The sequence below is a fragment of the Bubalus bubalis genome, chromosome 17, assembly GCF_019923935.1.
Source record: "Bubalus bubalis isolate 160015118507 breed Murrah chromosome 17, NDDB_SH_1, whole genome shotgun sequence".
In the NCBI taxonomy this organism is placed as follows: Eukaryota; Metazoa; Chordata; class Mammalia; order Artiodactyla; family Bovidae; genus Bubalus; species Bubalus bubalis.
The window spans coordinates 10,412,995-10,438,310 of NC_059173.1; the positions used below are offsets into that span (position 1 = coordinate 10,412,995).

Here is a 25,316-nt window from a genome sequence, read left to right on the forward strand (position 1 = left end):
CGCCTTCCTCAGGCGGACACTGTTCTGTCCTGCCGTTCTGGAGGGGCTTGGGTTGAAGCCTCTGTGGACCCAGCTTCTGAGGCAGGTGGAACTGCGTTTAATTAAAATAGGAGTCCGTTATTAATAAGCATGCTGTGACTACAGGCCATGAAATCACCTTAAACCTACAGACATGGTCGTGCGTGGCAGTTTTGTTCCTTTCAGAATATCTTTCCTAAGAATGGCCTCGAACATGGGCACAGTGAGTCCTTGGCCAAAGGATTGCTTTCCATCTCCCGTTCTTCCCTACCATGCTTGTCCCTCATCTGTGTCAAACTGCTGTGAGCCTTTATAAAACGACTGGTGCTGTTTTATGGGGTCAGCCCCCTGCATCCTAGCTATTTGTTCCTGCACCCTCAACCCACCCAGGTGGCTAGAGGACATGTTTCACAACAGCTGGCTTACATCAGTTACTTTTCTGGCTGGGGTCAAAGTGTCTTACATCTGTACCCAATGGTCAGATAGCAGCTTGGGCCTGGGCAGTGAGAATAAAAGTGACTTTTTACCCCAGATTGGCCTTGTGTATATGATGTGCATATATGTAGCATTGATAGCAAATAACAAATAAGGATAGAAAGGTTAATTCTCTTAAGACTTCCTGAAACTTTTCCAGTCTATGATAAGTGATTCTTGGTTGTGATATCAGCCTGTGGATATCAAGGGCTGTTTTGGGGTCAGTTCTGGGGGCTTTATTTTAGAGCTATGCCTCTGGTATGAGTGACCATTTTCTTTTTTGCTTTCAGAGCTGTGACTTGTGGTCCCTAGGGGTGATTATCTATGTGATGTTGTGTGGATACCCTCCTTTTTACTCCAAACACCATAGCCGGACTATCCCAAAGGATATGCGGAGAAAAATCATGACAGGCAGTTTTGAGTTCCCAGAGGAAGAGTGGAGCCAGATCTCAGAGATGGCCAAAGATGTTGTGAGAAAGTGAGTCTCTGGGCCACTGGGCGGGGGCCTTAAAAGTGGTGGAATGCAAAGCAATGTTGGGTAGAGAAAATTCTTTGTTTCACAGGCATGTACCTTCTCATTTTTATCATCACAGAAAATCTGCCCTGGAGTCTGAGATGAGAGTTCTCAGTATCCACATCTCGGTGAAATTGGAGCTGTACTCTGTCCTGTTGCATTCCTAGAATTTGTCCCTAGGGTTGAATCCAGGTCCCTTGGTAGCAACTGTATCCATGAGCATTAATTCAGACTTTAAATGGTAACCCCCCTGGTGTATCCTTCCTGCATGGAGGCCAGTCATTTGGGACTGACATGATGCCGGGAGCTGAACTGGGGTGCCAAAGTGACCACGGATGCTTTTGTCTTTTCCTTCCTTAGCTACTGTGGGAGTGTGATTGGTTGTCCAGGACCTCAATCCCACCCTGGCCTCCCTGCTGCTAGTTGGTTGCTCTGGCATATAGAGATAAAAAGGTTCAAAAGGACCGGGGCTAAGTGAGTGGATGAGGGACACACGGCATGCAGAGTCCTTTGTTTCTTACAGAACAGCGCACAGCTGTGATGTGAGGCGCGAGTGGCCACAGCGGAGGCTCCCTGGGCCGCCTTCCTCAGGCGGACACTGTTCTGTCCTGCTGTTCAGGAGGGGCTTGGGTTGAAGCCTCTGTGGACCCAGCTTCTGAGGCAGGTGGAATGACTACAGGCCATGAAATCACCTTAAACCTACAGACATGGTCGTGCGTGGCAGTTTTGTTCCTTTCAGAATATCTTTCCCAAGAATGACTTTGCACATGGGCACGTGCCCCAGCTCCTTAGCTGGAGTTACTAAGAAGTCAGGCCTACAAAGGAGGTGTGCTTGGTTTTTTTGCCCACCTGTGCCAGGGGATCTGCTGCCTGGGACTTATGCGCTCTTCTGCCATTACTACTTTGGTCTTCACTGAGTAATTGCTCCTCTTGGTTTCAGTGTCTTCATCTGTAATGTGATAAAGATAAGCATTAAAGGGGCAGTACCTGGGAACCGTCTCCTAATAGTACAGCTATTTCTCTTTCAGAAGTGAACTTGTCCTGTTGGTTAGGTGTTTATGTATATAAAAAGGGATTCATTTCTAAAATATCCAAGTGAAGGTGTTTTAAGAGGGAGGAGGCAATTTGAAATTTGTCTTCCCATGCTCTTTCCATGCTGTATTCTCAGCTACTTAACCAAAACATCAATATCCTCTAAGTGGTTCTCTGCAGTTCTATAGACTGTATTTCCTGTCACTAGAGTAACATTGATTATCTTCCCTCAGCATTGAGGGTCTTTTCTAAATAATCCCTTCTTTAGACTCTGAAGCTGTTCACAATGATCCAGAAAGTTACAGAGAACATGAAAGAGCAAGTAGGCACGTTGTCCTGACTGATGTTTGGAATGGGAGGCTATGTATTTGGAAGGAGTGCTGTAAAAGGTCCAGGGAATATGCTGGGGTGAGCTAGGAATTGCATCAGTATGAATGTACAAGATGGAAAGAACTGTGGTCAAAAGCCGATGGTACAGACAATACATTAGGCTTAGAAAGAAATGCCGTCCCCTTCTCAGATATTAGATTTTTAGCTTAGAAGGTCTTTGGAGAAATGGCTCAGGGTTCATGTCCTGCCATATGGTGATATCTAAAAGTTTTATCACAAGTAGCAATCTGGATTTTCAGAACTGTATGATTGCCTAACTAATTTTACAGCCACTGTTGGCCAAAAGAGTACTTTGAGTCCCTTTTGGAAATTATAGCCCACTGTCCTAGAAACATTAGTCTGGGGATTCAGTGTCTCAGGAACTGTGAACCATATGTAAGACTGATTACCTTACTGAACCTAGAACTCAGTCTGAGATATCACTGGATTAAGCCTTTTCCTACCATTTTTAATCTCAATTTATTTAGTATAGAAAGGACCGCCTAAGGACACAGTGCCCTCACAACTAACAGTTAGGGAAGAGAATCTCACCTCTGTCCTGCACAAAGCCTAGGCTGTAAGAGTTGGCAGAAAGTAGAAAGTCAGAAGTTGGAGCTGGCTAGAGCCAGACTCGGGAACTTCCTGGCCTTCTGGAAGCAACTGTGCATGGCAGCCCTTTTGGCCTTTTCTCCACAGGCTCTTGAAGGTCAAACCGGAGGAAAGACTTACCATCGAGGGAGTGCTGGACCACCCCTGGCTCAACTCAACTGAGGCCCTGGATAATGTGCTACCCTCTGCTCAACTGATGATGGATAAGGTTCTGAATGATGCTTATGTTGTTGGCCAAAATGGTGGTGTTGGGAAGGAATGCTGGGGCTTGACTCAGTGAGGGGGTTAAAGGCAAAACAATGCAGAGCACACAGTCTTTCCCAGAGAAACATCTTTTGTCTCCTGAAGATCAGGATTGGAAATAAGGAGCTTCCTTCCATAAAGACCAGATCAAAGCCTGGTACATACACTAAGGGAACATTCAAAGTATCCTCTTCCACATTTGTGCTGTGGGGTTGAGGCAGAGAGCAGTATCAGATCAGACATCAACCATCCTTTTGCCCAAGGGGTTTAAACAAGACTGGTTAGAAAAACCAATAAACACAAAACAAAGAGGGAACGCGCTCAGACGTCAGAGCTTTTGCATGCTAAATTTTCTGTGAATTCTTATGGGAATTCAGAAAAAGAAGACATCTTTGAAGGGCTGTAATTAGGGAAGGGTTCCCAAAGAGAAAGCAAAACCCATCACAGTTATTAACTATTGTGTGGCACTTTTAAACCCCTTTACATGTTTAGCTATGAGCTGGCCTTGGAAGAATTGGAGTAGAGAACACGTGTGCCCACATATGGTGAACAACATGAGCAAAAAAATTAGAGACTGAAATTCATCAGTGGGAAAAACAGCCTGATTTCATTAATGGGAAGTTGGTGAAATGGATGTGATAGGGAAGGGCCTGGCTTTGAAAGTAGACAGAGGGGTGTAAGTCTTAGTAGGACCTAATTGAGAGGCTCTTACAGATTTCTGAGATGAGTCCTGGCACAGGGAAGATATTTAGGGATGGTTAGTCAGACTTGCAGACTCACCAACCTAATACTACTACAGTAATCTAGAAGCTGGGAAGCTGCCCTAGTAGCAGAGAGGTAGAGATGAATAAAAAGCTCAATATTTTTGAAGACAAATTTCAACAATTTTTGGTGACTGACTAGAGATAAGGGGACAGTGAGTGGCATATCTGGCGATACCACTGACAGGGAAATCAGGAATGAGCCTGGTTTGGGTAAAGGGAAGTCTGTTAGATTTTCATTATTATTTGATGGTAGATGGACATTCAAATGAATGAGATGTGTGGTGTGAATTCAGAGTGTGGCTGAAAGGTAAAGGCAGTGACACAGACTTGAGTTACTCACTCAGAAGGGATGGAGTTGAGGTGTGAGAGAATAAGTGAATAGGAGAAAGGAATGCTAAGACCTCCCTTAGTTTAGCTGGAGTGTGAGAGAAGAGAGGAGAACTAGAAGGAGCAGAGTTTTCTGCTGTCCCTGATCTGTGTGCAGTTGTTTTCCTGGTTTAAAAGTATCCAGTAATCCAGAAATGGTTTGTTTCAGTTCAGTTCAGTCGCTCAGTCGTGTCCGACTCTTTGTGACCCCATGAATCGCAGCACACCAGGCCTCCCTGTCCATCACCAACTCCTGGAGTTCACTCAAACTCACATCCATTGAGTCGGTGATGCCATCCAGCCATCTCATCCTCTGTCGTCCCCTTCTCCTCCTGCCCCCAATCCCTCCCAGCATCAGAGTCTTTTCCAATGAGTCAACTCTTCGTATGAGGTGGCCAAAGTACTGGAGTTTCAGCTTTAGCATCATTCCTTCCAAAGAAATCCCAGGGCTGATCTCCTTTAGAATGGACCGGTTGGATCTCCTTGCAGTCCAAGGGACTCTCAAGAGTCTTCTCCAACACCACAGTTCAAAAGCATCAATTCTTTGGTGCTCAGCTTTCTTCACAGTCCACCTCTCACATCCATACATGATCACTGGAAAAACCATAGCCTTGACTAGACGGGACCTTTGTTGGCAAAGTAGTGTTTCTGCTTTTGAATATGCTATCTAGGTTGGTCATAACTTTCCTTCCAAGGAGTGTCTTTTAATTTCATGGCTGCAGTCACCATCTGCAGTGATTGTGGAGCCCCCAAAAATAAAGTCTGACACTGTTTCCCCATCTATTTCCCATGAAGCGATGGGACCAGATGCCATGATCTTCGTTTTCTGAAGGTTGAGCTTTAAGCCAACTTTTTCACTCTCCTCTTTCACTTTCATCAAGAGGCTCTTTAGTTCCTCTTCACTTTCTGCCATAAGGGTGGTGTCATCTGCATATCTGAGGTTATTGATATTTCTCCCAGTTTGTTTGGTCAGTCCCAAATACAGGATTACTTATATCCTCTGATTGTCGGCACTCGAGTGTTACAGTGTGGCTTCCCTCAGGATGTTGGAAATGAAGAAGATTGTCTTCTGGAGTTACTTTAAGATTAGTGTCTGACTAAGCCAAGTTTGAATATGCATAATCTTCTTAATGAAGAAAAAGGCCTTTTAGGTGGAACTGGAGTGTGACAGTGTATTCCCATTTTGAAAGAAATGATGTGGTCAAGATGCAGGCTGGTCAGCTTTGGAAGTATAGAAAAAATGGCCACATGCAGAAGCTATAATAGTGTCCATCTCGGCTGTGGCTAGGAGATGGAGTCTGAGCTCATCACCTTGCGGGGTTCCCATCTCTTTGGTTGGGCTATCTCTGATAAGAAGGAAATAGATGCACGGGTCTGGAGGTGGGTAGCCAGGGCCAATTACTGTAGTTTACTTCAATGAGTTTGAACTCTTCCGGATCTAATTATGTGCTTACCAAGGAAGTATTTTTTTTTTCTTAATTGTCAGATTTTGTTGTTGAAATTCAAATAACACAGAGGTATATAAACTAAAAAGCAAAAGTTCCTTTTAATTACCCTGCCTCAGTCTCACCCCTCAGAGGTGAGGTGATCTGTGACTTGATGTATCCTTCCTGATCTTTTTCTGGGGAGACACACACACATTCAGTTTGTCCTTTTTTTTTTTTTTTTTTTTTAATACAAAAGTGGGATCATCTCGTTCTTGCAAAGCTTTTTGCTGATTATTTGCTTTCCCTCATTGATCTGCTCATAGTGAGAGAACACACTGGTCATAAAGACAGACTTGAAGAGTGCTAGACTTTATGACAGTTATTTTTCATTGTAAATTAATTGGCTTTATAGAAGAGTTTGTGAGGGTCTTCCATGCTCACCAGGTGAAATACTTAGGGTTCTGAGTCATTGGGGCTGAGGTGACTGTTTCCACCTTGAGGGCAGCAAATAAATGCCAGTCAGGGAGTCTTCTCAGGCAGCAGCCTGCCAGCCTTTCCCCTGATGTACATGTATGACTCTCTTTACATTTGCCCTTGCCAATGACTATGAGCATGAGCCTTGTTCGTTTTTCTTACTTGCCATTCTGTCCCCCTGCAGGGAAGAAGGGCTTGCTGTTGTGTGGCCCTTGGCTGGCCTAGTATTTCCTGGGCCCTGCTAACCCATGGGGAAGAGTCCTCTGCCTTTTCAAAATTTGTATACTGCCAAGCATAAGACTGAAATTACCTGCTTAGTTCTTTTAGAGATTCTCCTTCTCACTCTGTTAGATTGGTTTTTTAGGTGCCCAGAAATGAATATGAAAACCTGACACCAGTGTTTGCATTCAGGCGGTGGTTGCAGGGATCCAGCAGGCCCACGCAGAACAGTTGGCCAACATGCGGATCCAGGAACTAAAAGTCAGCCTCAAACCTCTGCACTCTGTGAACAACCCCATTCTAAGGAAGAGGAAATTACTTGGGTAACTGAACTTACTTCTTTGATTCTCCCTTCATGGCTGGTGTGGCCAAGGACAGGGTTCTGAAAGGTCAGCCAAAGGTCTTGCCCCTTTTTTGCCTCTTAAGAGGGTGGAAAGGATAAGTTCTTTAAATAGCATCAGAAGTTGGAGATACTTTATAATTAATTATTTTATCTGAAAAATCTTGCCTTATGTTTAGTGTTTAGAGTTAACATTTGTGAAGAGTTGGGTTTTGGGGTCTCACTCTGTTATTACCTCTCTCCCCAACTTCTAAAGCACCAAAGCAAAAGACGGTGTTTACATCCATGACCGCGAGAATGGAGCCGAGGATTCCAATGTTGCCTTGGAAAAGCTCCGCGACGTGATTGCTCAGTGTATCCTCCCCCAGGCTGGTAAAGGTCACACCGTTTCTGCTGCTCTGTGCGCGGCTGCGTGTGCGTGTGCGCGAGGCTGGAGGGGTGGTTCAATCTAAAGTGTCCGTCTTGCCTCTTAAGTGCCTTACACACTCAGCCCACTGAAGAGGTGGGTACTCAGAAATGCGGCGGGTTCTGCCCCACCTTTGGCTTCCTATGAAACTTCTAGTTTGCGTTTCATTGGCACTTTCAGGCATAACATGTAGTTTTGTATTTTCTTAGTTTGTTAATGAGATAACAGGATAGAGGATGGAAAATGTGAACAGGGTCAGGATTAGGTTGGGAAGGTCAGGAAGGTTGAGAAACACCATAGAGCCCATATCTAGAGTACAAGGCTGTCATTAACTTGTGAATATAAAGAGAAGACCTCCCAAGTTCAGAAGTGGCCCTGGCTGCTACTGGATCCCAGGCAGACTGGGACTTATATACATAAGTCCTTTGAGTGAGAGCTCTCTTTCAATATATTCTCTTTCCACTTAATGGGATAGGATGGGCTTTTCTCAGCAGATGAATGAGATACTTCATGTTGTAGGCCTGAAAACTACTGAGACTGACCAGTCTTCCTAGATTCCTTGGGTTTTAAGAGAGCTCACCTAGTGTACCTCAGGTAGCCTTCCAGAGTAGGAAATGAGCTTAGGAGAAAGAAGGCAGCCCACTGAGCCTTGTTCTCCTTCCTTCTCATGATCTTGTAGGTTAACCAGGTGTTTTTGATCAGCAATAGCCCAACATTGCCTATTTCCCATCCCCCAGGGCTAAGACTCTGGGGGCCTCAGGGGATGTCTGTCAGGTGGTCAGGGTAGGAAGAATTCAGAAACCAGAAGTAGTCTACATGTAATGCAGAACTAGCAGTAATGATAGTCTGGAAAAGCTCACACCTTTAATGATCACTTCTCAATAAAGTTGGACATCCTGTCCTTCCATCTGTGACACTAAAACCCCATGATGCTGCAGAGGAATGCAACTTCTTTTTCACCTTTATTAATAGGAGAGAATGAAGATGAAAAGCTGAATGAAGTAGTGCAGGAAGCTTGGAAGTATAACCGGGAATGCAAACTCCTCAGAGATACTCTGCAAAGCTTCAGCTGGAATGGTAGGAGCCTTAATTATGCCTTTCCCCAGGAATGCAGAAAAGTATTTGTGTTTACATTATGTAGGATCTCTGGGGGCTGAGCTGGATCTGTGTTCAGGTGAAGCAGGGCTGGAGACTGAGTGGAGTATTGTGGGACAGGGAGTTAATCCTGCAGTAACTAACTACCCAGGCATATCTGGACATCCAGCCTTTTTGCTTATTTTCCAGAGTTCAAATGAATTGTGTGTTGCAGATTCATTGTTGTCCAGAGCCCCCCATCACATACCACCTGGGCAAAAAAAAAAAGCATCAGATCTCAGAACTCCTTCCAGATACCTGAGCTTTTAACCGCATCATTAAAGAGCAGTTCAGTCCGAAGGGGAGAAAGAGGGCAAAGTACTGCAGAGTCCACCCTGCAGATCTGCTCAGCTTAGAGAAGACCTGTTACACTGAAGAGTAGAGTGTCCCAAATCTGCTGCTCATTGAATTTTTTTCCTCACAGGCAAAGGCAGAGGTGTATTTTTTGAGCTGCTTTTGTATTGTCTTCCTAGACTTCAGGTCTAAGATGCTCAAGGCAAGGAGCCTGGATTTTGGACATGAGAAGTCCAAAAACTAGCCCAGCCATTTCTGTACTTGGAAATTAGCTTCTCTAGGAATTTTTTTTTTTAAGATTTTGAAATCGTCTATACAGAAAAGTGACCACATTTGAGGTGCACACTTCCAATAAATTTTCACAAAGTGAACATTCTCACGTAACCAGCACCTGAATATATGCCCTCCTTTACTACCTCCTTCCCCACAGGGTAATTATGAGCCCAATTTCTAGCACTGTATATCAGTTTTGCCTGATTTTATATTTTATGTATATGGAGTCAGACCAAGTCTATGTTCTTTTGTATCTGGCTTCTTTTTGTCAATGTTTGTGAGATTCAACCATATTGTTGTGTGTAGTAGCAATTCATTTCTCATTTATATATATATATGTAAATGTATGTATGTTCTCTCTATATATTCATGTTTTTTTCTCCATATATATACACCACATAAATAGTTTTTGTATTTATCCATTCTACTTTTGAATGGATATATGGGTTGTTTCCAGGTTTTGGTAATTAAGGAAAGCACTGCTCTGAACACTCTAGTATATATCTTCTTTTTTTAAGATTTATTTATTTCCGTTTGTTTATTTTTAGCTGCACTGGTTCTTCATTGCTTCACGCAGGTTTTCTCTAGTTGCAGTGAGCAAGGGCTGCTCTCCAGTTGCGGTGTGCAGGCTTCTCATTGCAGTGGCTTCACTTCTCTTATTGCAGAGCATTGGCTCAAAGTGTGTGAGCTTCCGTAGCTGTGGCTCATGGGCTTAGCTGCCTGGTGGCATGTGGGATTTTCCTGGACCAGGGATCAGACCCATGTTGCCTGCATTGGCAGGCAGACACCCAACCACTGGACCATCAGGGAACTCATTTCTCTTATGTATCTAGAATTAGAGTTGCTGGTTCATGGGGATATTCATCTGTTTGGCTTTAGAAGGTACGGCCACCAGTTTCCCAAAGTGGTCGTACCAATGTATACCTCCACTGGCAGGGTTTGAGGGTTCTAATTATTCTGTATCCACACCAGCACTTGCTATTGTCTTTTTCATTTTAGTCATTCTAATTAGTAAGTACTATTGGCATTGCAGTGTCATTTTACTTTGCCTTTCCCTGATGACTTATAAGCTTAAGCACTTTTTAATGTTTATTGGCCACTTAGATTTTGTGAAGTGCCTATTCTGTTGCCCATTTTTCTGTTGACTTGTACCTCTCATAAACGTGCAGGAGTGCTTTATATAGTCTGGATATGAGTTCTGTTGTAGACACATATTACAAGGAACTTCTCCCTCTTTGTGGTTTCCTTTTGTGCTGTTGTACTGAACACTGGATTTTTATGACCAGGTTAATAAGCTGCTCAACTCTGCCTGAAAAATGGGGGACTTGAACTGCTTGTGATCAGTGTTGGTGATGGTTCTTCCATTGGTGAAGGTGAATTTGACACTAGTGTACCTTACTGGGTCCCTGTCAAGAATCTTACCATCTCCCCAACAGTTTGGAGACTCACCTTTTCCTTTTTTGGGTTTCAGGTCGTGGATTCACCGATAAAGTAGATCGATTAAAACTGGCTGAAATTGTGAAGCAAGTGATAGAAGAGCAAACCACTTCCCACGAATCCCAATAATGACAGCTTCAGACTTTTTTAAAAAATTTTTTGAAAATTTATTCATTAATGTATAATTTTTATGTAAATTAATAAATCATAATTTCATTTCCACACTGCTTAAAGATGCTATATAAATTTAGATACAGGATTTACTAATAGTATATATAGTTCATTTGTTTTAAGAAAAGCTCAGTTCCTAGAGATATACTATTACTTTAGGATTGTTTAGTCATCTGTTGCAAAGCTGATGGTATTGTCAAGCAAGATTGTTTTATTTGTAATAAAGCATACAAAAACCACTTGCCAGTGGTAGGCAAAGGACCGACTATTTTGACCTCTCTGTGTAGTAAAGAGCTGAATCAAGTACTGTGGAATCTGGTTTCAGTTGCCCTGTGTATTTCCTCTCTGCACTGTTGGTGGATTAGCTCTGGTGCCAAGAATTTTTTGTGGATCCGTGTTGCAAACTGCCTGATGGAACTCAGAGGGTGCCAACTCCTGTGAGGGAAGAGGCAGGGAGCTGAGTCCTCGTATCTCTTCTCCCTAATTCCCTAGGGAAAAGTGGTCCCATTTCTTTCTTGTCCTATTTGTTAAAAGGTATTGGTGTGTTTCTTTAATAGGATTCTCTATTGAGTTTATTCTTTCACGTTTAATCAGAGCTTCAGCCCTGCCACTTCCTTCAAGGTCCTACCTTGTACTCCCCATTTCCTGAAGCCCTCACCAGCTCCATTGCTTCTTACTTCCTTTTATGGAATGATTTTTCTGAGAAAGTTACATATCATAAAAACTGGACTAATGGATATTCATTGGAAGGACTGATGCTGAAGCTGAAGCTCTAATACTTTGGCCACCTGATGCGAAGAGCTGACTCACTGGAAGAGACCCTGATACTGGGAAAGATGGAAGGCAAAAGAAGAAGGTGGCAGAGGATGAGATGCTTGGATAACATCACCAGCTCAATGGACATGAACTTGGTAAACTCTGAAGGGATAGACTCGGAGGGATAGTGAGGGACAAGGAGGTCTGGTGTGCTGCAGTCCATGGGGGTCACAAAGACTTGGACATGACTTAGTGACTGAACAACAACAACTAGCTTAGCAACTAAGATGGTCCAGGTTTCTGTCTTAAAGCTACCTTTTTTCTCTAACGTTTCTGTCTGGGTTTCATGTTGGCATCCCCTGGACTGCATGTATTTTATTTAGCACTCTTCATTTTCAGGAAGCATGGTTTTGGCCCAGAGATCAGATACTTGAATAGAAACAAGGCTCGGTGCTTTTCTACTGTGCTGTTGTGCAATGGGCTTCCATAACAAACCGTTTTTATTTATTTATTTTAGTAGTTCTTGGTTGTTGGTTCGGTGTTGGTAAATGGGAGAACTAATAGGCAAACTCCAATTCAAGGAGAAGGAAAGGCTCGGTAGGCTCAGTTACTCAGTTTCATCCCATCACATTCGCTTCAATCGAAGTCAGCCCCACAGAGCTCACTTACTTTCTAACTCTTCCACTTTCCTAATATGTCTTCAGGATGACATTTGGTTAGTATACCCCATATGTGTGTGAATGAGTGTAGTAATACATGATAAAAATAATATCTCTTAGGAATTACCTTATACATCAGTTCCCTCATATTTTGGGGAATTTTTAATCCAAGGTGTTTTTTGAGGTAAGACTCACTAATCTCAGATGACTGATAACTCATAAATGGATACCCTGTAAGGAGAATTCAATACTTTTAAACATGGCAAAATCTAACTAACAGGCAGCAGAGAAAAACAAACCAAAAAACTTAGCTGAGAGTCGAATTAAAAGTTGAATTCTGTTTTTCAGTGAAATGCAGTCTTATAAATCACTTTCTGCAATCAGGAAAAACTGCACTTGTTTCTGGAACAACTGAATCCCTGTTATATTTCTTATTTTATTGCAGACGTTCAGTATTTGTGGGCTTTTCTTGTGGCTCAGCTTGTAAAGAATCTGCCTGCAATATGGGAGACCTAGGTTTGATCCCTGGGTTGGGAAGAGCCCCTGGAGAAGGGAAAGGCTACCCATTCCAGTATTCTGGCCTGGAGAATTCCATGGACTGTATAGTCCATGGCGTTGCAAAGAGTTGGAAAGAACTAAGTGACTTTCACTTCAGTATTCCCTGGGGTGAGGAAGGCAGTAACTAACTTTGTTACTCTTCTTTTTCTTCAGAGGAACCTTCTAGCAGAGGAACTAGTCTACCATTAACTTCTCAAATTTGTTATTTAGGTGTCTTCTAAAGGCTCAGGATGATTTCCCTGTGTGGTGAATTTTAGGTATGATCTAAAAGGGCATCCAAAAGATGCTTCCTTTTACTCTGAACAGAGGTTGCTCATGTTTCTTTAGACTGAATTAAACTGGCCCCCCAAATGAGTAGAGTGTCCAGAGGGTCATGCTTAAAGTTTTAGAATAGCCTGAAAGTGAAGTGGCTTAGTCGTGTCTGACTCTTTGTGACCCCGTGGACTGTAGCCTACGAGGCTCCTCCTTTGGTCCATGGGATTTTCCAGGCAAGAGTACTGGAGTGGGTTGCCGTTTCCTTTTCCAGGGGGATCTTCCTGACCCAGGGATCGAACCCAGGTCTTCTGCATTGTAGGCAGACGCTTTTACCGACTGAGCCACCAGGGAAGTCCATAGAATACCCTGGAGGGTGTTTAAAAGTGGGTCCTACCTGACACAGAGCTCCATGACAAAACTGGAGGTTCCAAAAGACTCAGCACTGTTTGGTCTTTAAAGTGGGGTTTTGTTTATGGGGAGTTTGTAGACCAGTAGCATATTCTGCTTTAACTTTACCAGTCAGGTTTGGTAATAAAGCAAAATTAACATGTACTGGAAATGAAACAAAATCATCCTTGTCTCTTTTGACCTGTCCCTCTAATACCTGTATCTGCAGAAAGTTCAAATTCTAAGAATAGTTCTCATAGGCAGGAAGTTTAGAGTCTTCAGTTTTCCTACATGATTTGCCAACCCTCTGCTTACTATATAACCATTACTTATCACTCAAATACCTTTAGATTGTACCACAATTATTAATCTATTTGATGTGGAACAACATTTGTATTTTTCTGGCTAATGTATTTTATAAGCTAGGAAACACTTGTCAGAAGTTAATTGTCTGAAACATGCAGATAGGAGGAAATGCTTTTTAAAAAAGAAATTTGTTTTTGTATTCGAGAGAGAACAAGTTGAAGGAATTATTGAAGTCAAATGATTTAAATCAGATCCTGTGTGTGAATACTTTTGCGTACATGTGTATTGATGAAAATGTTTCAATTTGAGAATTGGAAAACTGGATATTTAATTTTAATTATATTTTTATTTATTTACATAGTAGAAGTGGTCTTTCATTATTGATTTGATTCTTTTGTCCCATAAAATGACTTGATCAAATTTGTCCTTTCTGTTTGCTTAAGAACAGGGGAACATCTAAAATCTGTGATAGTTTCCAAGTTACATAATTTTAAGAGGCTTTTCTCTTATATAAAATACAAGGAGGAAGGAAATACACCTAGAAATCATTTCACCATTTTTGCTGTAAATTTTTAATGGGTGATATGATGGTATTAATTTTCTTGCTAGATATGGATAAATTTCCTTGTCTGTGTTAGGAATTAAACATTATTAACTGGAAAGGGTTAGTGAATTCATGTGCTCATGCTTATATCTGAAATCTTGTATACCATTCTTTTTCGAATTATATAGTGCATCTCTCCATTTTTGTGCGGTACTTATATTCCTAACCCTTATTTTGAAGGCTTTATATTGTAAGTATTTGACTTAATACAAAATTATTTTAACGCAAGATAAAAGATGTAGACTCTTACTTTAGTTGATATTAGGATGCAAAAAAGAATAACTGGGCAAAGAACATGATAGATAAAGCTTTTTTTCCCTTTTTTCCTTTTAAATCTATACTACTAAATATTAACAGATCAACATCAAAATCAAAAGACATTCATAGACAGTATGGTTCAGTTTTAGTTACAAAAACAAAGACGTCTTTAAAAAATTCTTATACAGTGCATTTTTATTTTCTTGATGAAATGGTAACTAGATAACCTGGTTATTCAGAGTTTAGTTTTACTCCAGGGTTTGTTTTTATGTTGGGAGAAACTGAACTTCAATCCTAGTCACTTGTTAGTCTCCATAGTGAAACTGAGCTTCTTTCATTTAACAGTTAGTATGTCTATACATTCAGAATACTTCTTATGGAGGAAAATTATGTTTATATGCAGATATAAAATGTCTAAACTCATCTGTCATGAAAAAAGTGAATGAAGGAGAATTTCTGCACCCATGTAGAAGTTTGCTTGAATTAAACAAAAAAAAAACAGATCCTGACAAAGGAGGACTGGACTGAGAAACAATGCTGTGAGTGCTACAGATACCAGGAAAAGAGGCAGTAGGCAACAAAGAGCATCATCCCGCTCTGGGGTGCCCAAAGAATCCCCATCCCCTCCCCCGTGACCTCCTGCCAGAATGTTGGGTTTCAGAGAATGAGCAGATTAACGGATATCAGGAATACTGTGGACTGGGCTGAGGACAAGGATAATTTGCCTGAGTAAAACTACTGACTTGAAACCATTAGAGGCCGTCTACTTGGCTACGGACCATTAAAACCGTTGCTGTTGGAAGGGGGTCATATAGTAAGCAAACCACTGAAGACCAAGAGAGAAAAACAACAGAAACACAGCCCCAAGGTATGTAAGACTCAAGAGTTGGGCAGCACCCACCCAGAAGGGATCCAGCATAGATCTGGGGCTAACAGCTGAATTTCCCAGGCACAGCATGGCAAGGAGAGCAACTGCTTCTGTTGGACACAAGCCCTGCATCATCAACTGATTCACTAGGGCCATGTCAGTGGCAGCGTCTGTGAGAGACTCTGCCTCTGTACTGCCTTCTCTATGGAAAAGGCAAGTGGCTATGTCTGAGGCTATCAGAGTGCTTCAAACTTGGGCTTCTCACATGAAGGGCTTGAGGCTGGCCCTGGTGCCAGGACTTTCATGTGCCAGGTTGGGGATCCTGTTGTTCTTGGTACTGATTTCCCTGCCGAGCCTGTACTGTGACCTGGGCTCACCATATCACTCTTCCTATGAAGTAGTCATTCCCAAGAGTCTGACAGTGGAAGGAAGGGAAGACCAAGTGGAAAAGCTCTCCTATGTGCTATTTATGCAGGGCCAGAGGCAGCTGATTCACCTGACGCTGAAGAGCGACTATTTTGTGGATAACTTCCCGGTCTTCAGCTACCACGATGGCATCCTGGGGCAGGAAATGCCTCTCATCTCGCGGGACTGTCACTACGAAGGCTACATAGAAGGAGTCCCAGGTTCTTTTGTTTCTGTCAACACCTGTTCAGGCCTCAGGGGCCTCCTGATTAAGGGGGGGAAATCCTATGGCGTTGAGCCCGTGCACTCTTCCAAACGGTTTGAACACCTGTTGTACGCCATGGCCCACGAAGCTCGAGTCTCCTGTGGCGTCACGTCCAGAGACAGCCAAGTGGCGTCCACCAGCCGGCGACCAGACAGCGGCAAGCCTCACAGCTGGCAGGTGCCATCCGACTTGTGGTCACATACCAAGTACGTGGAGATGTTTGTCGTGGTCAACAACCAGCGGTTCCAAATGTGGGGCAGTGACGTCAATCAGACGGTCCAGAGAGTAATGGACATCATCGCTCTGGCCAACAGCTTCACAAGGGGAATAAACACAGAGGTGGTGCTGGCTGGAATGGAGATTTGGACTGAGGGGGACCTCACAGAGGTCCCCGTGGACCTGCAAGTTGCACTCAGGAATTTCAACAGCTGGAGACAAGAGAAGCTCCTCCATCGTGTGAAGCATGATGTTGCCCACATGATCGTGGGACAGCATCCTACAGAGGATACGGGGCAGGCATTTCTCAGTGGTGCCTGCTCCAGTGATTTTGCGGCAGCCGTGGAATCCTTCCACCACGAGGATGTCCTCCTGTTTGCAGCGCTCATGGTCCATGAGCTTGGACACAACTTGGGTATTCGGCACGACCATTCGGCCTGCATTTGTAAAGACAGGCCCTTCTGCCTCATGCATGAAAACATCACTAAAGAAAGTGGCTTCAGCAACTGCAGCTCTGACTTCTTCCACCGGTTCCTCTGGGAACACAAGGGGGCCTGCCTGTTCAACCAGCCTGGGCACAAAGGCCGCTCACGGAGGGCTTCCCGCTGTGGCGATGCCATTGTAGAAGGAGATGAGCAGTGCGACTGTGGTTCTAACTGTGAAATGCACCCATGCTGTGACACCAGATGTAAGCTGAGAGAGCATGCAGAATGTAGTGATGGACTCTGCTGTGATAAATGTCGCCTGAGATACCAGGGATTCATGTGCCGTGCTGCTCTGGGAGAGTGTGACCTCCCAGAGTATTGTAATGGTTCCTCGGGAGAATGTCCCAGGGACAGCTATAAGCTAGATGGTACCACGTGTGATAGAATTCACTACTGTGCTGGAGGTCGGTGTAAGAACCCTGACAATCAATGCATGGATATATATGGGTCCCCTGCAAGGTCTGCCCCAGAAATGTGTTACGTTTCAATGAACACAAGAGGGGACCGGTTTGGAAACTGTGGCACCACCAGCTCACCGAGGTTAACATATCTGAAGTGTGCAGATGATAACATATTTTGTGGCAAACTTATATGTACAAATGTTAGAGAGATACCACAACTCAAACCCAATCATACACTGATCCAGGTCGCTCACAAAGATGACTGGTGCTGGAGCATGGATGCCTATGACACTGCTGATATCCCTGATGATGGAGATGCACACACTGGCACTCTCTGTGCCCCACACAAAGTCTGCATGAATCACTTGTGTACTGATTACACCTCACTTGGGTACAACTGTGAGACAACAGAACTGTGTAACGGGAAAGGAGTTTGCAACAATTTTAGGCACTGCCATTGTGAGGATGGCTATGCGCCCCCTGACTGCAAAGATCCAGGAGACGGTGGTAGTGTAGACAGTGGTCCTCCTAGCACATCAATTCAACATTCAAGTGGAGGTGAAAGTGAAATTCCAAAGAGACGTAGTAATGAGATTCAAGGTATTGGCAACATTGTTTTCATAGTCCCTTCAATACTGTTAGTACTTTTGATAATTGTAATACTATTTATTAGTCTCAGGACTGGAATTGAATCAGTAGAGACCCCAGGGGGTGCCTCAGATGAGACTACAGAGGAAACCAGTAGTGAGGTATTCATAATGGAGCTCCTCCCAATGGGGATACAAGAGGGGTCAGAAGGGGGCCCCCCACCAGAGCAGGTTCCCCTACCAGAGCAGGGCCCCCCAACAGAGCAGGGCCCACCACCAGAGCAGGGCCCGCCACCAGAGCCATCGCCGCCGGGGGCACCACCTCCAGAGGCACCCGAACTGGAGGCACCTGCACCGGAGGCACCCCCACCAGAGGCACCCGCACCAGAGACACCCGCACCGGCGCCACCTCCACCGGAGGCACCCGCACCAGAGACACCCGCACCGGCGCCACCTCCACCGGAGGCACCCCCACCAGAGACACCCGCACCGGCGCCACCCCCACCAGAGGCACCCCCACCGGAGGCCCCACCACCAGGACAGCCAGCATCACAAGAGGCAGCAGGTGAAGGACAAGGATAACCAAAGGCAGAAGTGTACTGGAGGAAGAATTCAAAAATACCAAATGTCTCAAGCACTGAGTGGGAATAAGGCACTCACAGAAGCAAAGGTGAAGTGAGAACTGATGGACCCTGTAACTCTGACAGGGATAGTCTACAGAAACATAACAACATAGGAACAGGATGACAATGTTTTCAGTATTCATTTTATTTTATTTTATTTTTTTTCGTATTCATTTTATTAATTTGGTTATATATTCATATGTGAAGTCATATGTAAAATATTCTACACTTCTGCTTTTTTCCCATTTCACGAAACAATTTTATGTAAGTTCTCCTCATGAATCATACTTATCAATGTCATCTTTTAGTTGGGCCAATTTCTGACCTGAAATTACTGTTCACAGCATACTATCTTCCATCTGCACTGTTTGATATACACTATTATTTGCACCTAAGATTATCACAGGATCATTCATCCCACTCATACATATTATTTAAAGAATGTTATCTGTTCAGTAATCTAATTTGCTTCAACAATTACTATTCATGAATAGGAAATGATTTTAAATAAAAAGCTATTTTAAGAAGCATCACTTCAGACTCCATAGTGCCTAGTCCTTGGGGCTTCTTTATTTTGCGGCTCTCTTGGAAGGGGCTACATCTGCTCCAGGGGGATCTGATCACCTTGGATGTATGGGGGTGGTGCATGAGGGAAGGAGAGCACTTAGGCAAGAGACAACCTTGTCTAGTGTGGAGTTCAGCTGGAATGAATAATTATTGCTTTTTTTTTCTGTTTTTCTACTTATGTTTATTTCTGATTTTTAAGTTAATATATTGCTGATTGACAGTCTAAAGAAACAGAGCTTTGGAGGGGGGTCAACTGTGTGTAAAGAGAGCACAAAGCACATGTAACATCACCAACTCTACCCAAGACAGTGTGTGCAGTCAGATGCTCTACCCCTGAGCAATACCCCCAAGCACATGTACCATCACTGACACTGTGCTAAATACTCTACATGCATCCTTAATTTAATCCTCCCATGCACAGCATGAGACTCCATCTTGTACACGAAGAAACAGAGGCTGGAGAGTTCTGCTCTAGAGTTGGTAAGGAGTGGAACGTGTGTCACCATCACTCTCTCCTAGACAAATGCAGAAGTATTTACCTGACCTCTCTGCTCCCACAAGAGTCTATTTTTCACCCAGCAGACACAGTGATTCTTTTAAAAAGCAAGTCAGAACACACCCATTATCTTTAAAAGTTGCTGGTAGGTCCATAGCCTGAGGGCCCCATGTTGATCATTAGATTTGACAACGGAGAGTTGTTTATCCACTGACATCCCGGAGCTGGCAGTTTGGATGGATGCATGGGGGTGAAAGCTTATTCCAGTGGAGTCAAAATGCAAAAGATGGGCCCGAACCCATTTGTGAAGGTGTCCAACCTCTTTAGTATTCAGAGAAATGCAGGTTATCTAGCCATAGGCAGATATCACCATACACTCACAAGACTGATAACAGAAGAAGGAAAATTCCAAGTATTACCGTGGAACAGTGGAAACTCTCATCAATTGCTTTAGAAATGTAAACTGGCATGCCACTTTGAAATAGCATATACTGAATACCCTTGACCTTTCTACCCTGACATCTGCATCCTCTTACTAGATAATAATGGACACAGAAGCATACTTCACAGTATTCCACAAGAACTCCACGTTGTATTCACAGATAATACAATGGATGTTAAACTGTGACAGATCCACACAGAGAATACAGGAGCAGAGCAATGGAAACGAATGAACCACAGTGGCACACAAAAGCACCTAGTAAGCTTAAATACTACTGTGGAACTAAAGAGGCTGTACATTAACACTGCATTCATCTGGCTTCATATCAAGTGAAGAGGGAAAATGGGAAGCACTTCCAAAAGGTCACAATAAGGGTCTACAGAAGCCCCCTCCTCCATAAAAGCAGTGGTAACACGGGCAAAAACAGTCACAATCAACTTTTTTCAAGTGTGGAAACTGTCTAAGTCATAGAACAACAGAACAGCTGAATCTTGGTGAGAGCAGTGAGGTGTGTGAACTTTTAACTACCCTACTCCCATAGCCTTCTCCTCAGGTGCCCACGAGTCATCTCAAGTACAGCTCAACTGCATCATCTCAACTGCAATGGCTGTGAAAACAGGCAGCCTGGTAGAATGGACAGAACAGTCTGGGAGCTCCCTCAAAAGCCTACCCATAGCATTACTACTAGTTTGCGTGTCTGGCAGGCTCCTGGAGAATCCCCATTCAGGAAACTTGTATTCCTATAAACCTCATAGGAGAAAGCGTAAGGCAAAAGTTTCACAGCACTGGGTTTGGCAAAGGTTTCTCAGCTATGACACCAAAAGCACAGGCAACAGAAGAAAAACAGACAAAATGGACTTTAGGAAAATATTTAAATTTTGTGCATCCAAAATTACTATATATTCACAGAGTGAAAAGGCCACCCACAGAATGAGAGAAAATAGTTGCGAATCATATATCTGATAAGGAACTACTATCCAAAATACATAGCGAAAACTCCTAAAACTCAACAACAAAAACCCAAACAGCCTGATTCAAAACATGGGCAAAGGACTCAAATGGAAATTTCTCCAAAGAAGATACACAAATGACCTTTCGCATATGAAAAGATGCTCAATGTCACTCATCCTTAGGGAAATGTCAGGCTAAACTACAATGAGATACCACCTCATATCCATTAGCATGGCCACTACAAAAACAAAAGAAAACAGAAAAGAACAAGTGTTGGAGAGGAGGTGGAGAAAACTGGAACACTTGTGCCCTACTGGTGGGAAGGTAAAATGCTACAGCTGCTGTGGAATGGTATGGTAGCTCCTGAAAGATATTAAAAATAGAATGACCATGTGATCCAGCAAGTTCACTTCTAGGTATAAGTCCAGAAGGATGCAAAGCAGGATCCCAAAGACAGATTTGTATGTCCATACCTGTAATGTTCAGAGCAGCATTATTCACAACAGCTAAAATGTGGAAGCAACCTGAGTGCCCACAGAGGGGTGAATGGAGAAGCGAAAGGTGGGCTATACATACGATGGAATATTATTCCCCCATAAAAAAGAGGAAAGTCTGCAAACTGCCACAACATGGATGGATCTTGAGGACATTAGGCTAAGTGAAATAAGCTTGTCGCAAGAAGACAAATACTGTCAGATTCCACTTAACTGATGTACTTGTGTAGTAAAATCATACAGACAGCAAGTAGGATAGAGGTTGCTAGGGGCTAAGGGAAAGAAGATAATGGGGATTTATACTTTAATGAGTATAGTTTCATTTTTACCTAACGAAGAGTCCTGGAGATGGACAGTGATAAGAACTGATGCTTTTGAACTGTGGTGTTGGAGAAGACTCTTGAGAGTCCCTTGGACTGCAAGGAGATCCAACCAGTCCATCCTAAAGGAGATCAGTCCTGGGTGTTCATTGGTAGGACTGATGTTGAAGCTGAAACTCCAATACTTTGGCCACCTGATGTGAAGAGCTGACTCATTTGAAAAGACCCTGATGCTGGGAAAGATTGAGGGCAGGAGGAGAAGGGGACGACAGAGGATGAAATGGTTGGATGGCATCACCGACTCAATGGACATGGGTTTGGGTGGACTCCAGGAGTTGGAGATGGACAGGGAGGCCTGGCGTGCTGGGGTTCATGGGGCCGCAAAGAGTCGGACACGACTGAGCGACTTTACTGAACTGAATGTAGCACAACAGGGACGTTACTTAGTACCACTGACTTGTACACTTAAAATTGGTTAAAATGGAAAATTTCATATTCTGAATGTTTTAACAGAATGAAAAAAATCCAAAGAAAAAAATGAGATAATTTTCCACTCTAAGAGGTAACCATTGAGAAAGTGCAAAAGCCCACAGAATCGGAGAAAATATTTGTAAATTATATACTGACGGAGGTTAGCTAGTACCCATGAATCATTTAGAACTCTTACAACTCAACAAGACACCCTGTTTTAAAAGGGCAAATTATGTGAGCGGTTGTTGTTGTTACTCAGTCGCTAGGTTGCAACCTCATGGACTGCAGCACGCCAGGCTTCCTTGTCAATCAGCCAGCTCCCGGAGCTTGCTCAAACTCATGTCCATTGAGCTGACGACGCCATCCAACCATCTCATCCTCTGTCGTCCCCTTCTCCTCCTGCCCTCAATCTTTCCCAGCATCAGGGTCTTCTCCAACAAGTGAGTTCTTCGCATCAGGTGGACAAAGTATTGGAGCGTCAGCTTCAGCATCAGTCCTTCCAAAGAACACCCAGGATTGATCTCCTTTAGGATGGACTGGTTGCATCTCCTTGCAGTCCAAGGGACTCTCAAGAGTCTTCTCCAGCACCACAGTTCAAAAGCATCAATTCTTCGGCGCTCAGCTTTCTTCACAGTCCAACTCCCACTTCCACACATGACTACTGGAAAAACCATAGCCTTGACTAGATGGACCTTTGTTGGCAAAGTAATGTCTCTGCTTTTTAATATGCTGTCTAGGTTGGTCATAACTTTCCTTCCAGGGAGTAAGCGTCTTTTAATTGCATGGCTGCAGTCACCATCTGCAGTGATTTTGGAGCCCCCCAAAATAAAGTCTGCCACTGTTTCCACTGTTTCCCCATCTATTTCCCATGAAGTGATGGGACCAGATGCCATGATCTTCGTTTTCTGAATGTTGAGCTTTAAGCCAACTTTTACACTCTCCACTTTCACTTTCATCAAGAGGCTTTTGAGTTCCCCTTCACTTTCTGCCATAAGGGTGGTGTCATCTGCATATCTGAGGTTATTGATATTTCTCCCGGCAATCTTGATTCCAGCTCGTGCTTCTTCCAGCCTAGCGTTTCTCATGATGTACTCTGCATATAAGTTAAATAAGCAGGGTGACAATATACAGCCTTGACATACTCCTTTTCCTATTTGGAACCAGTCTGTTGTTCCATGTCCAGTTCTAACTGTTGCTTCCTGACCTGCATATAGGTTTCTCAAGAAGCAGGCCAGGTGGTCTGATATTCCCATCTCTTTCAGAATTTTCCACAGTATGTTGTGATCCACACAGTCAAAGGCTTTGGCACAGTCAATAAAGCAGAAATAGATGTTTTTCTGGAACTCTTGCTTTTTCCATGATCCAGCACATGTTGGCAATTTGATCTCTGGTTCCTCTGCCTTTTCTAAAACCAGCTTGAACATCTGGAAGTTCACGGTTCACGTATTGCTGAAGCCTGGCTTGGAGAATTTTGAGCATTACTTTACTAGCGTGTGAGATGAGTGCAATTGTGTGGTAGTTTGAGCATTCGTTGCCATTGCCTTTCTTTGGAATGAAGGCTGACCTTTTCCAGTCCTGTGGCCACTGCTGAGTTTTCCAAATTTGCTGGCATATTGAGTGCAGCACTTTCACAGCATCATCTTTCAGGATTTGAAAGAGCTCAACTGGAATTCCATCACCTCCACTAGCTTTGTTCCTAGTGATGCTTTCTAAGGCCCACTTGACTTCACATTCCAGGATGTCTGGCTCTAGGTGAGTGATCACACCATTGTGATTATCTTGGTCGGGAAGATCTTTTTTGTACAGTTCTTCTGTGTATTCTTGTCACCTCTTCTTAATATCTTCTGACTTCTGTTAGGTCCATACCATTTCTGTTCTTTATCGAGCCCATCTTTGCATGAAATGTTCCCTTGGTATCTCTAATTTTCTTGAAGAGATGTCTAGTGTTTCCCATTCTGTTGTTTTCCTCTATTTCCTTGCATTGATTGCTGAGGAAGGCTTTCTTATCTCTTCTTGCTATTCTTTGGAACTCTGCATTCACATGATGTTCAAAATTGATGAATCAAAAACTATGATATATCAATATCAAAAAAATGTTATTTTGCCAAAAGGAAATAAACTATTGGTATCTGCCATGATACGGCTTTGAAAACTTTATGTGAGGTGAAATAAGCCAACCACAGAGGACTATAACTATAATATAGGAATCCATTGCTATGGATTGTCAAGAATAGACAAAATCATAGAGATAGAAAGGAGAGTAGTGGTGACCAGGGGCTGCAGGGAGCAGAGAGTGGAGAGCGACTGCTAATGGACATGGGAGTTTTATTTTGGCATGAGGAAAATGTTCCAAAATTGCTTGTGGTGATGACTGCATAACTTTTCGATCATACTACAAACCACTGAATTGTACACTTAAAAGGAAGAGCGTTCTGGTATGTGACTTTTATATCTCAATAAAGCTGTTATTAAAAGACAACTAAAGTAAAATGATATAATTTGGGGATGCACACATTTAGGAAGCAAAAATAATAAAGAAGATGAGGAAGTAGGTATCACAAAAGACAAGATCATGATCTCTCTGAAGCAGGAGGGCATGAGATTGGCAATGGCACGCAGGTGACTTCTATGAAGCTAAAAGTACTGATTACCTCATCAGGGCTGTACTTAACACAGCTGTTTCTCTCTCTCCACCCTCCCTCCCTTCCTTGCTATTTCTCTCTTTTTCAGTAAAATACACACAATATTAAATTAACCATCTTAACCATTTTTAAGTGCACAGTTCACTGGTATTAAGTTCATTCATGTTGTTGTGCAACCATCATCAATATCCACTTCCAGAATTTTTCATCATCCTAAACTGAAAGTCTGCAAGAACTCCCCATTCCTCTACTTCCCTACCGAGGGTAACCTGTATTCTACGTTCTGTCTCCATAAACTTGGCTATTTGTGGAACCTCAGATATGTGAGATCATAAGGTATTGCCTTTTTCATTTTATTTAATACTAATTCACTGAAAAGCACATTTATGCTTTATGCATATTTTGTGACTGTGTTAGGATCAAAATAAAAAACATTTGAGAAAATAAAGAAAGGAGTGGTACAAACTGGAACAGAATGTCTCTACACTCTTTCAAAGAATTTCACTGTAAAACAGAAAAGGAGAAACTAGACGGTGACTGGAAGGTGCTGTGCGCTGAGAGGGATGGTTTTATAAAGGTGAGAAATTACAGCAAATAGTAAGACTGGATCCAGCGGACAAACAGATGCCCAAGATGTAAAAGAGAGAAGGGAGAAAGGTAAGAGTGAATGAAGTCCATGAGAAATTAAAAGGGAAGGACACCCCACACACAAGTAAAAGGACTAGTCTTAGACTGG

General features: G+C 43.1%; 2 protein-coding genes and 1 non-coding gene across 8 annotated transcripts in view; 2 read left to right on the top strand and 1 right to left on the bottom strand.

Annotated features, from left to right (window-relative positions):
- The window catches only part of MAPKAPK5 (MAPK activated protein kinase 5), a 31,136-nt gene extending 20,521 nt beyond the window's left edge, over nucleotides 1–10,615 (top strand). For 3 of the 5 annotated variants that reach the window (XM_044930081.1, XM_006052980.3, XM_044930080.1), the window contains 6 exons: nucleotides 783–970; nucleotides 3,104–3,224; nucleotides 6,702–6,832; nucleotides 7,106–7,227; nucleotides 8,228–8,332; nucleotides 10,428–10,615. In XM_044930081.1, coding sequence (XP_044786016.1) covers nucleotides 783–970; nucleotides 3,104–3,224; nucleotides 6,702–6,832; nucleotides 7,106–7,227; nucleotides 8,228–8,332; nucleotides 10,428–10,522 — 762 coding nt within the window. In that variant the 3' untranslated portion in view covers nucleotides 10,523–10,615. Of the gene's footprint in view, nucleotides 1–782; nucleotides 971–3,103; nucleotides 3,225–6,701; nucleotides 6,833–7,105; nucleotides 7,352–8,227; nucleotides 8,333–10,427 lie in introns of those variants that run through there. The other 2 variants (XM_006052981.3, XR_003104212.2) reach the window with 2 other exon arrangements.
- Nucleotides 10,616–13,069: 2,454 nt separating this feature from the next.
- TRNAC-ACA lies at nucleotides 13,070–13,143 on the bottom strand. Its single transcript has one exon. It is a non-coding gene; the product is annotated as a tRNA-Cys (tRNA).
- An 834-nt stretch (nucleotides 13,144–13,977) lies between these two features.
- LOC112579917 (disintegrin and metalloproteinase domain-containing protein 1a) lies at nucleotides 13,978–18,730 on the top strand. Of its 2 annotated transcripts, XM_045163063.1 has the most exons (2): nucleotides 13,978–18,039; nucleotides 18,085–18,730. In XM_045163063.1, exons 1-2 carry the CDS (start codon nucleotides 15,370–15,372, stop codon nucleotides 18,154–18,156), a joined length of 2,742 nt encoding a protein of 913 aa, XP_045018998.1. In that variant the 5' UTR covers nucleotides 13,978–15,369; the 3' UTR covers nucleotides 18,157–18,730. The 2 variants fall into 2 exon arrangements, with proteins under 2 accessions (XP_045018998.1, XP_025123308.3); XM_025267523.3 differs by having other exon boundaries at nucleotides 13,978–18,730.
- Nucleotides 18,731–25,316: the final 6,586 nt, after the last annotated feature.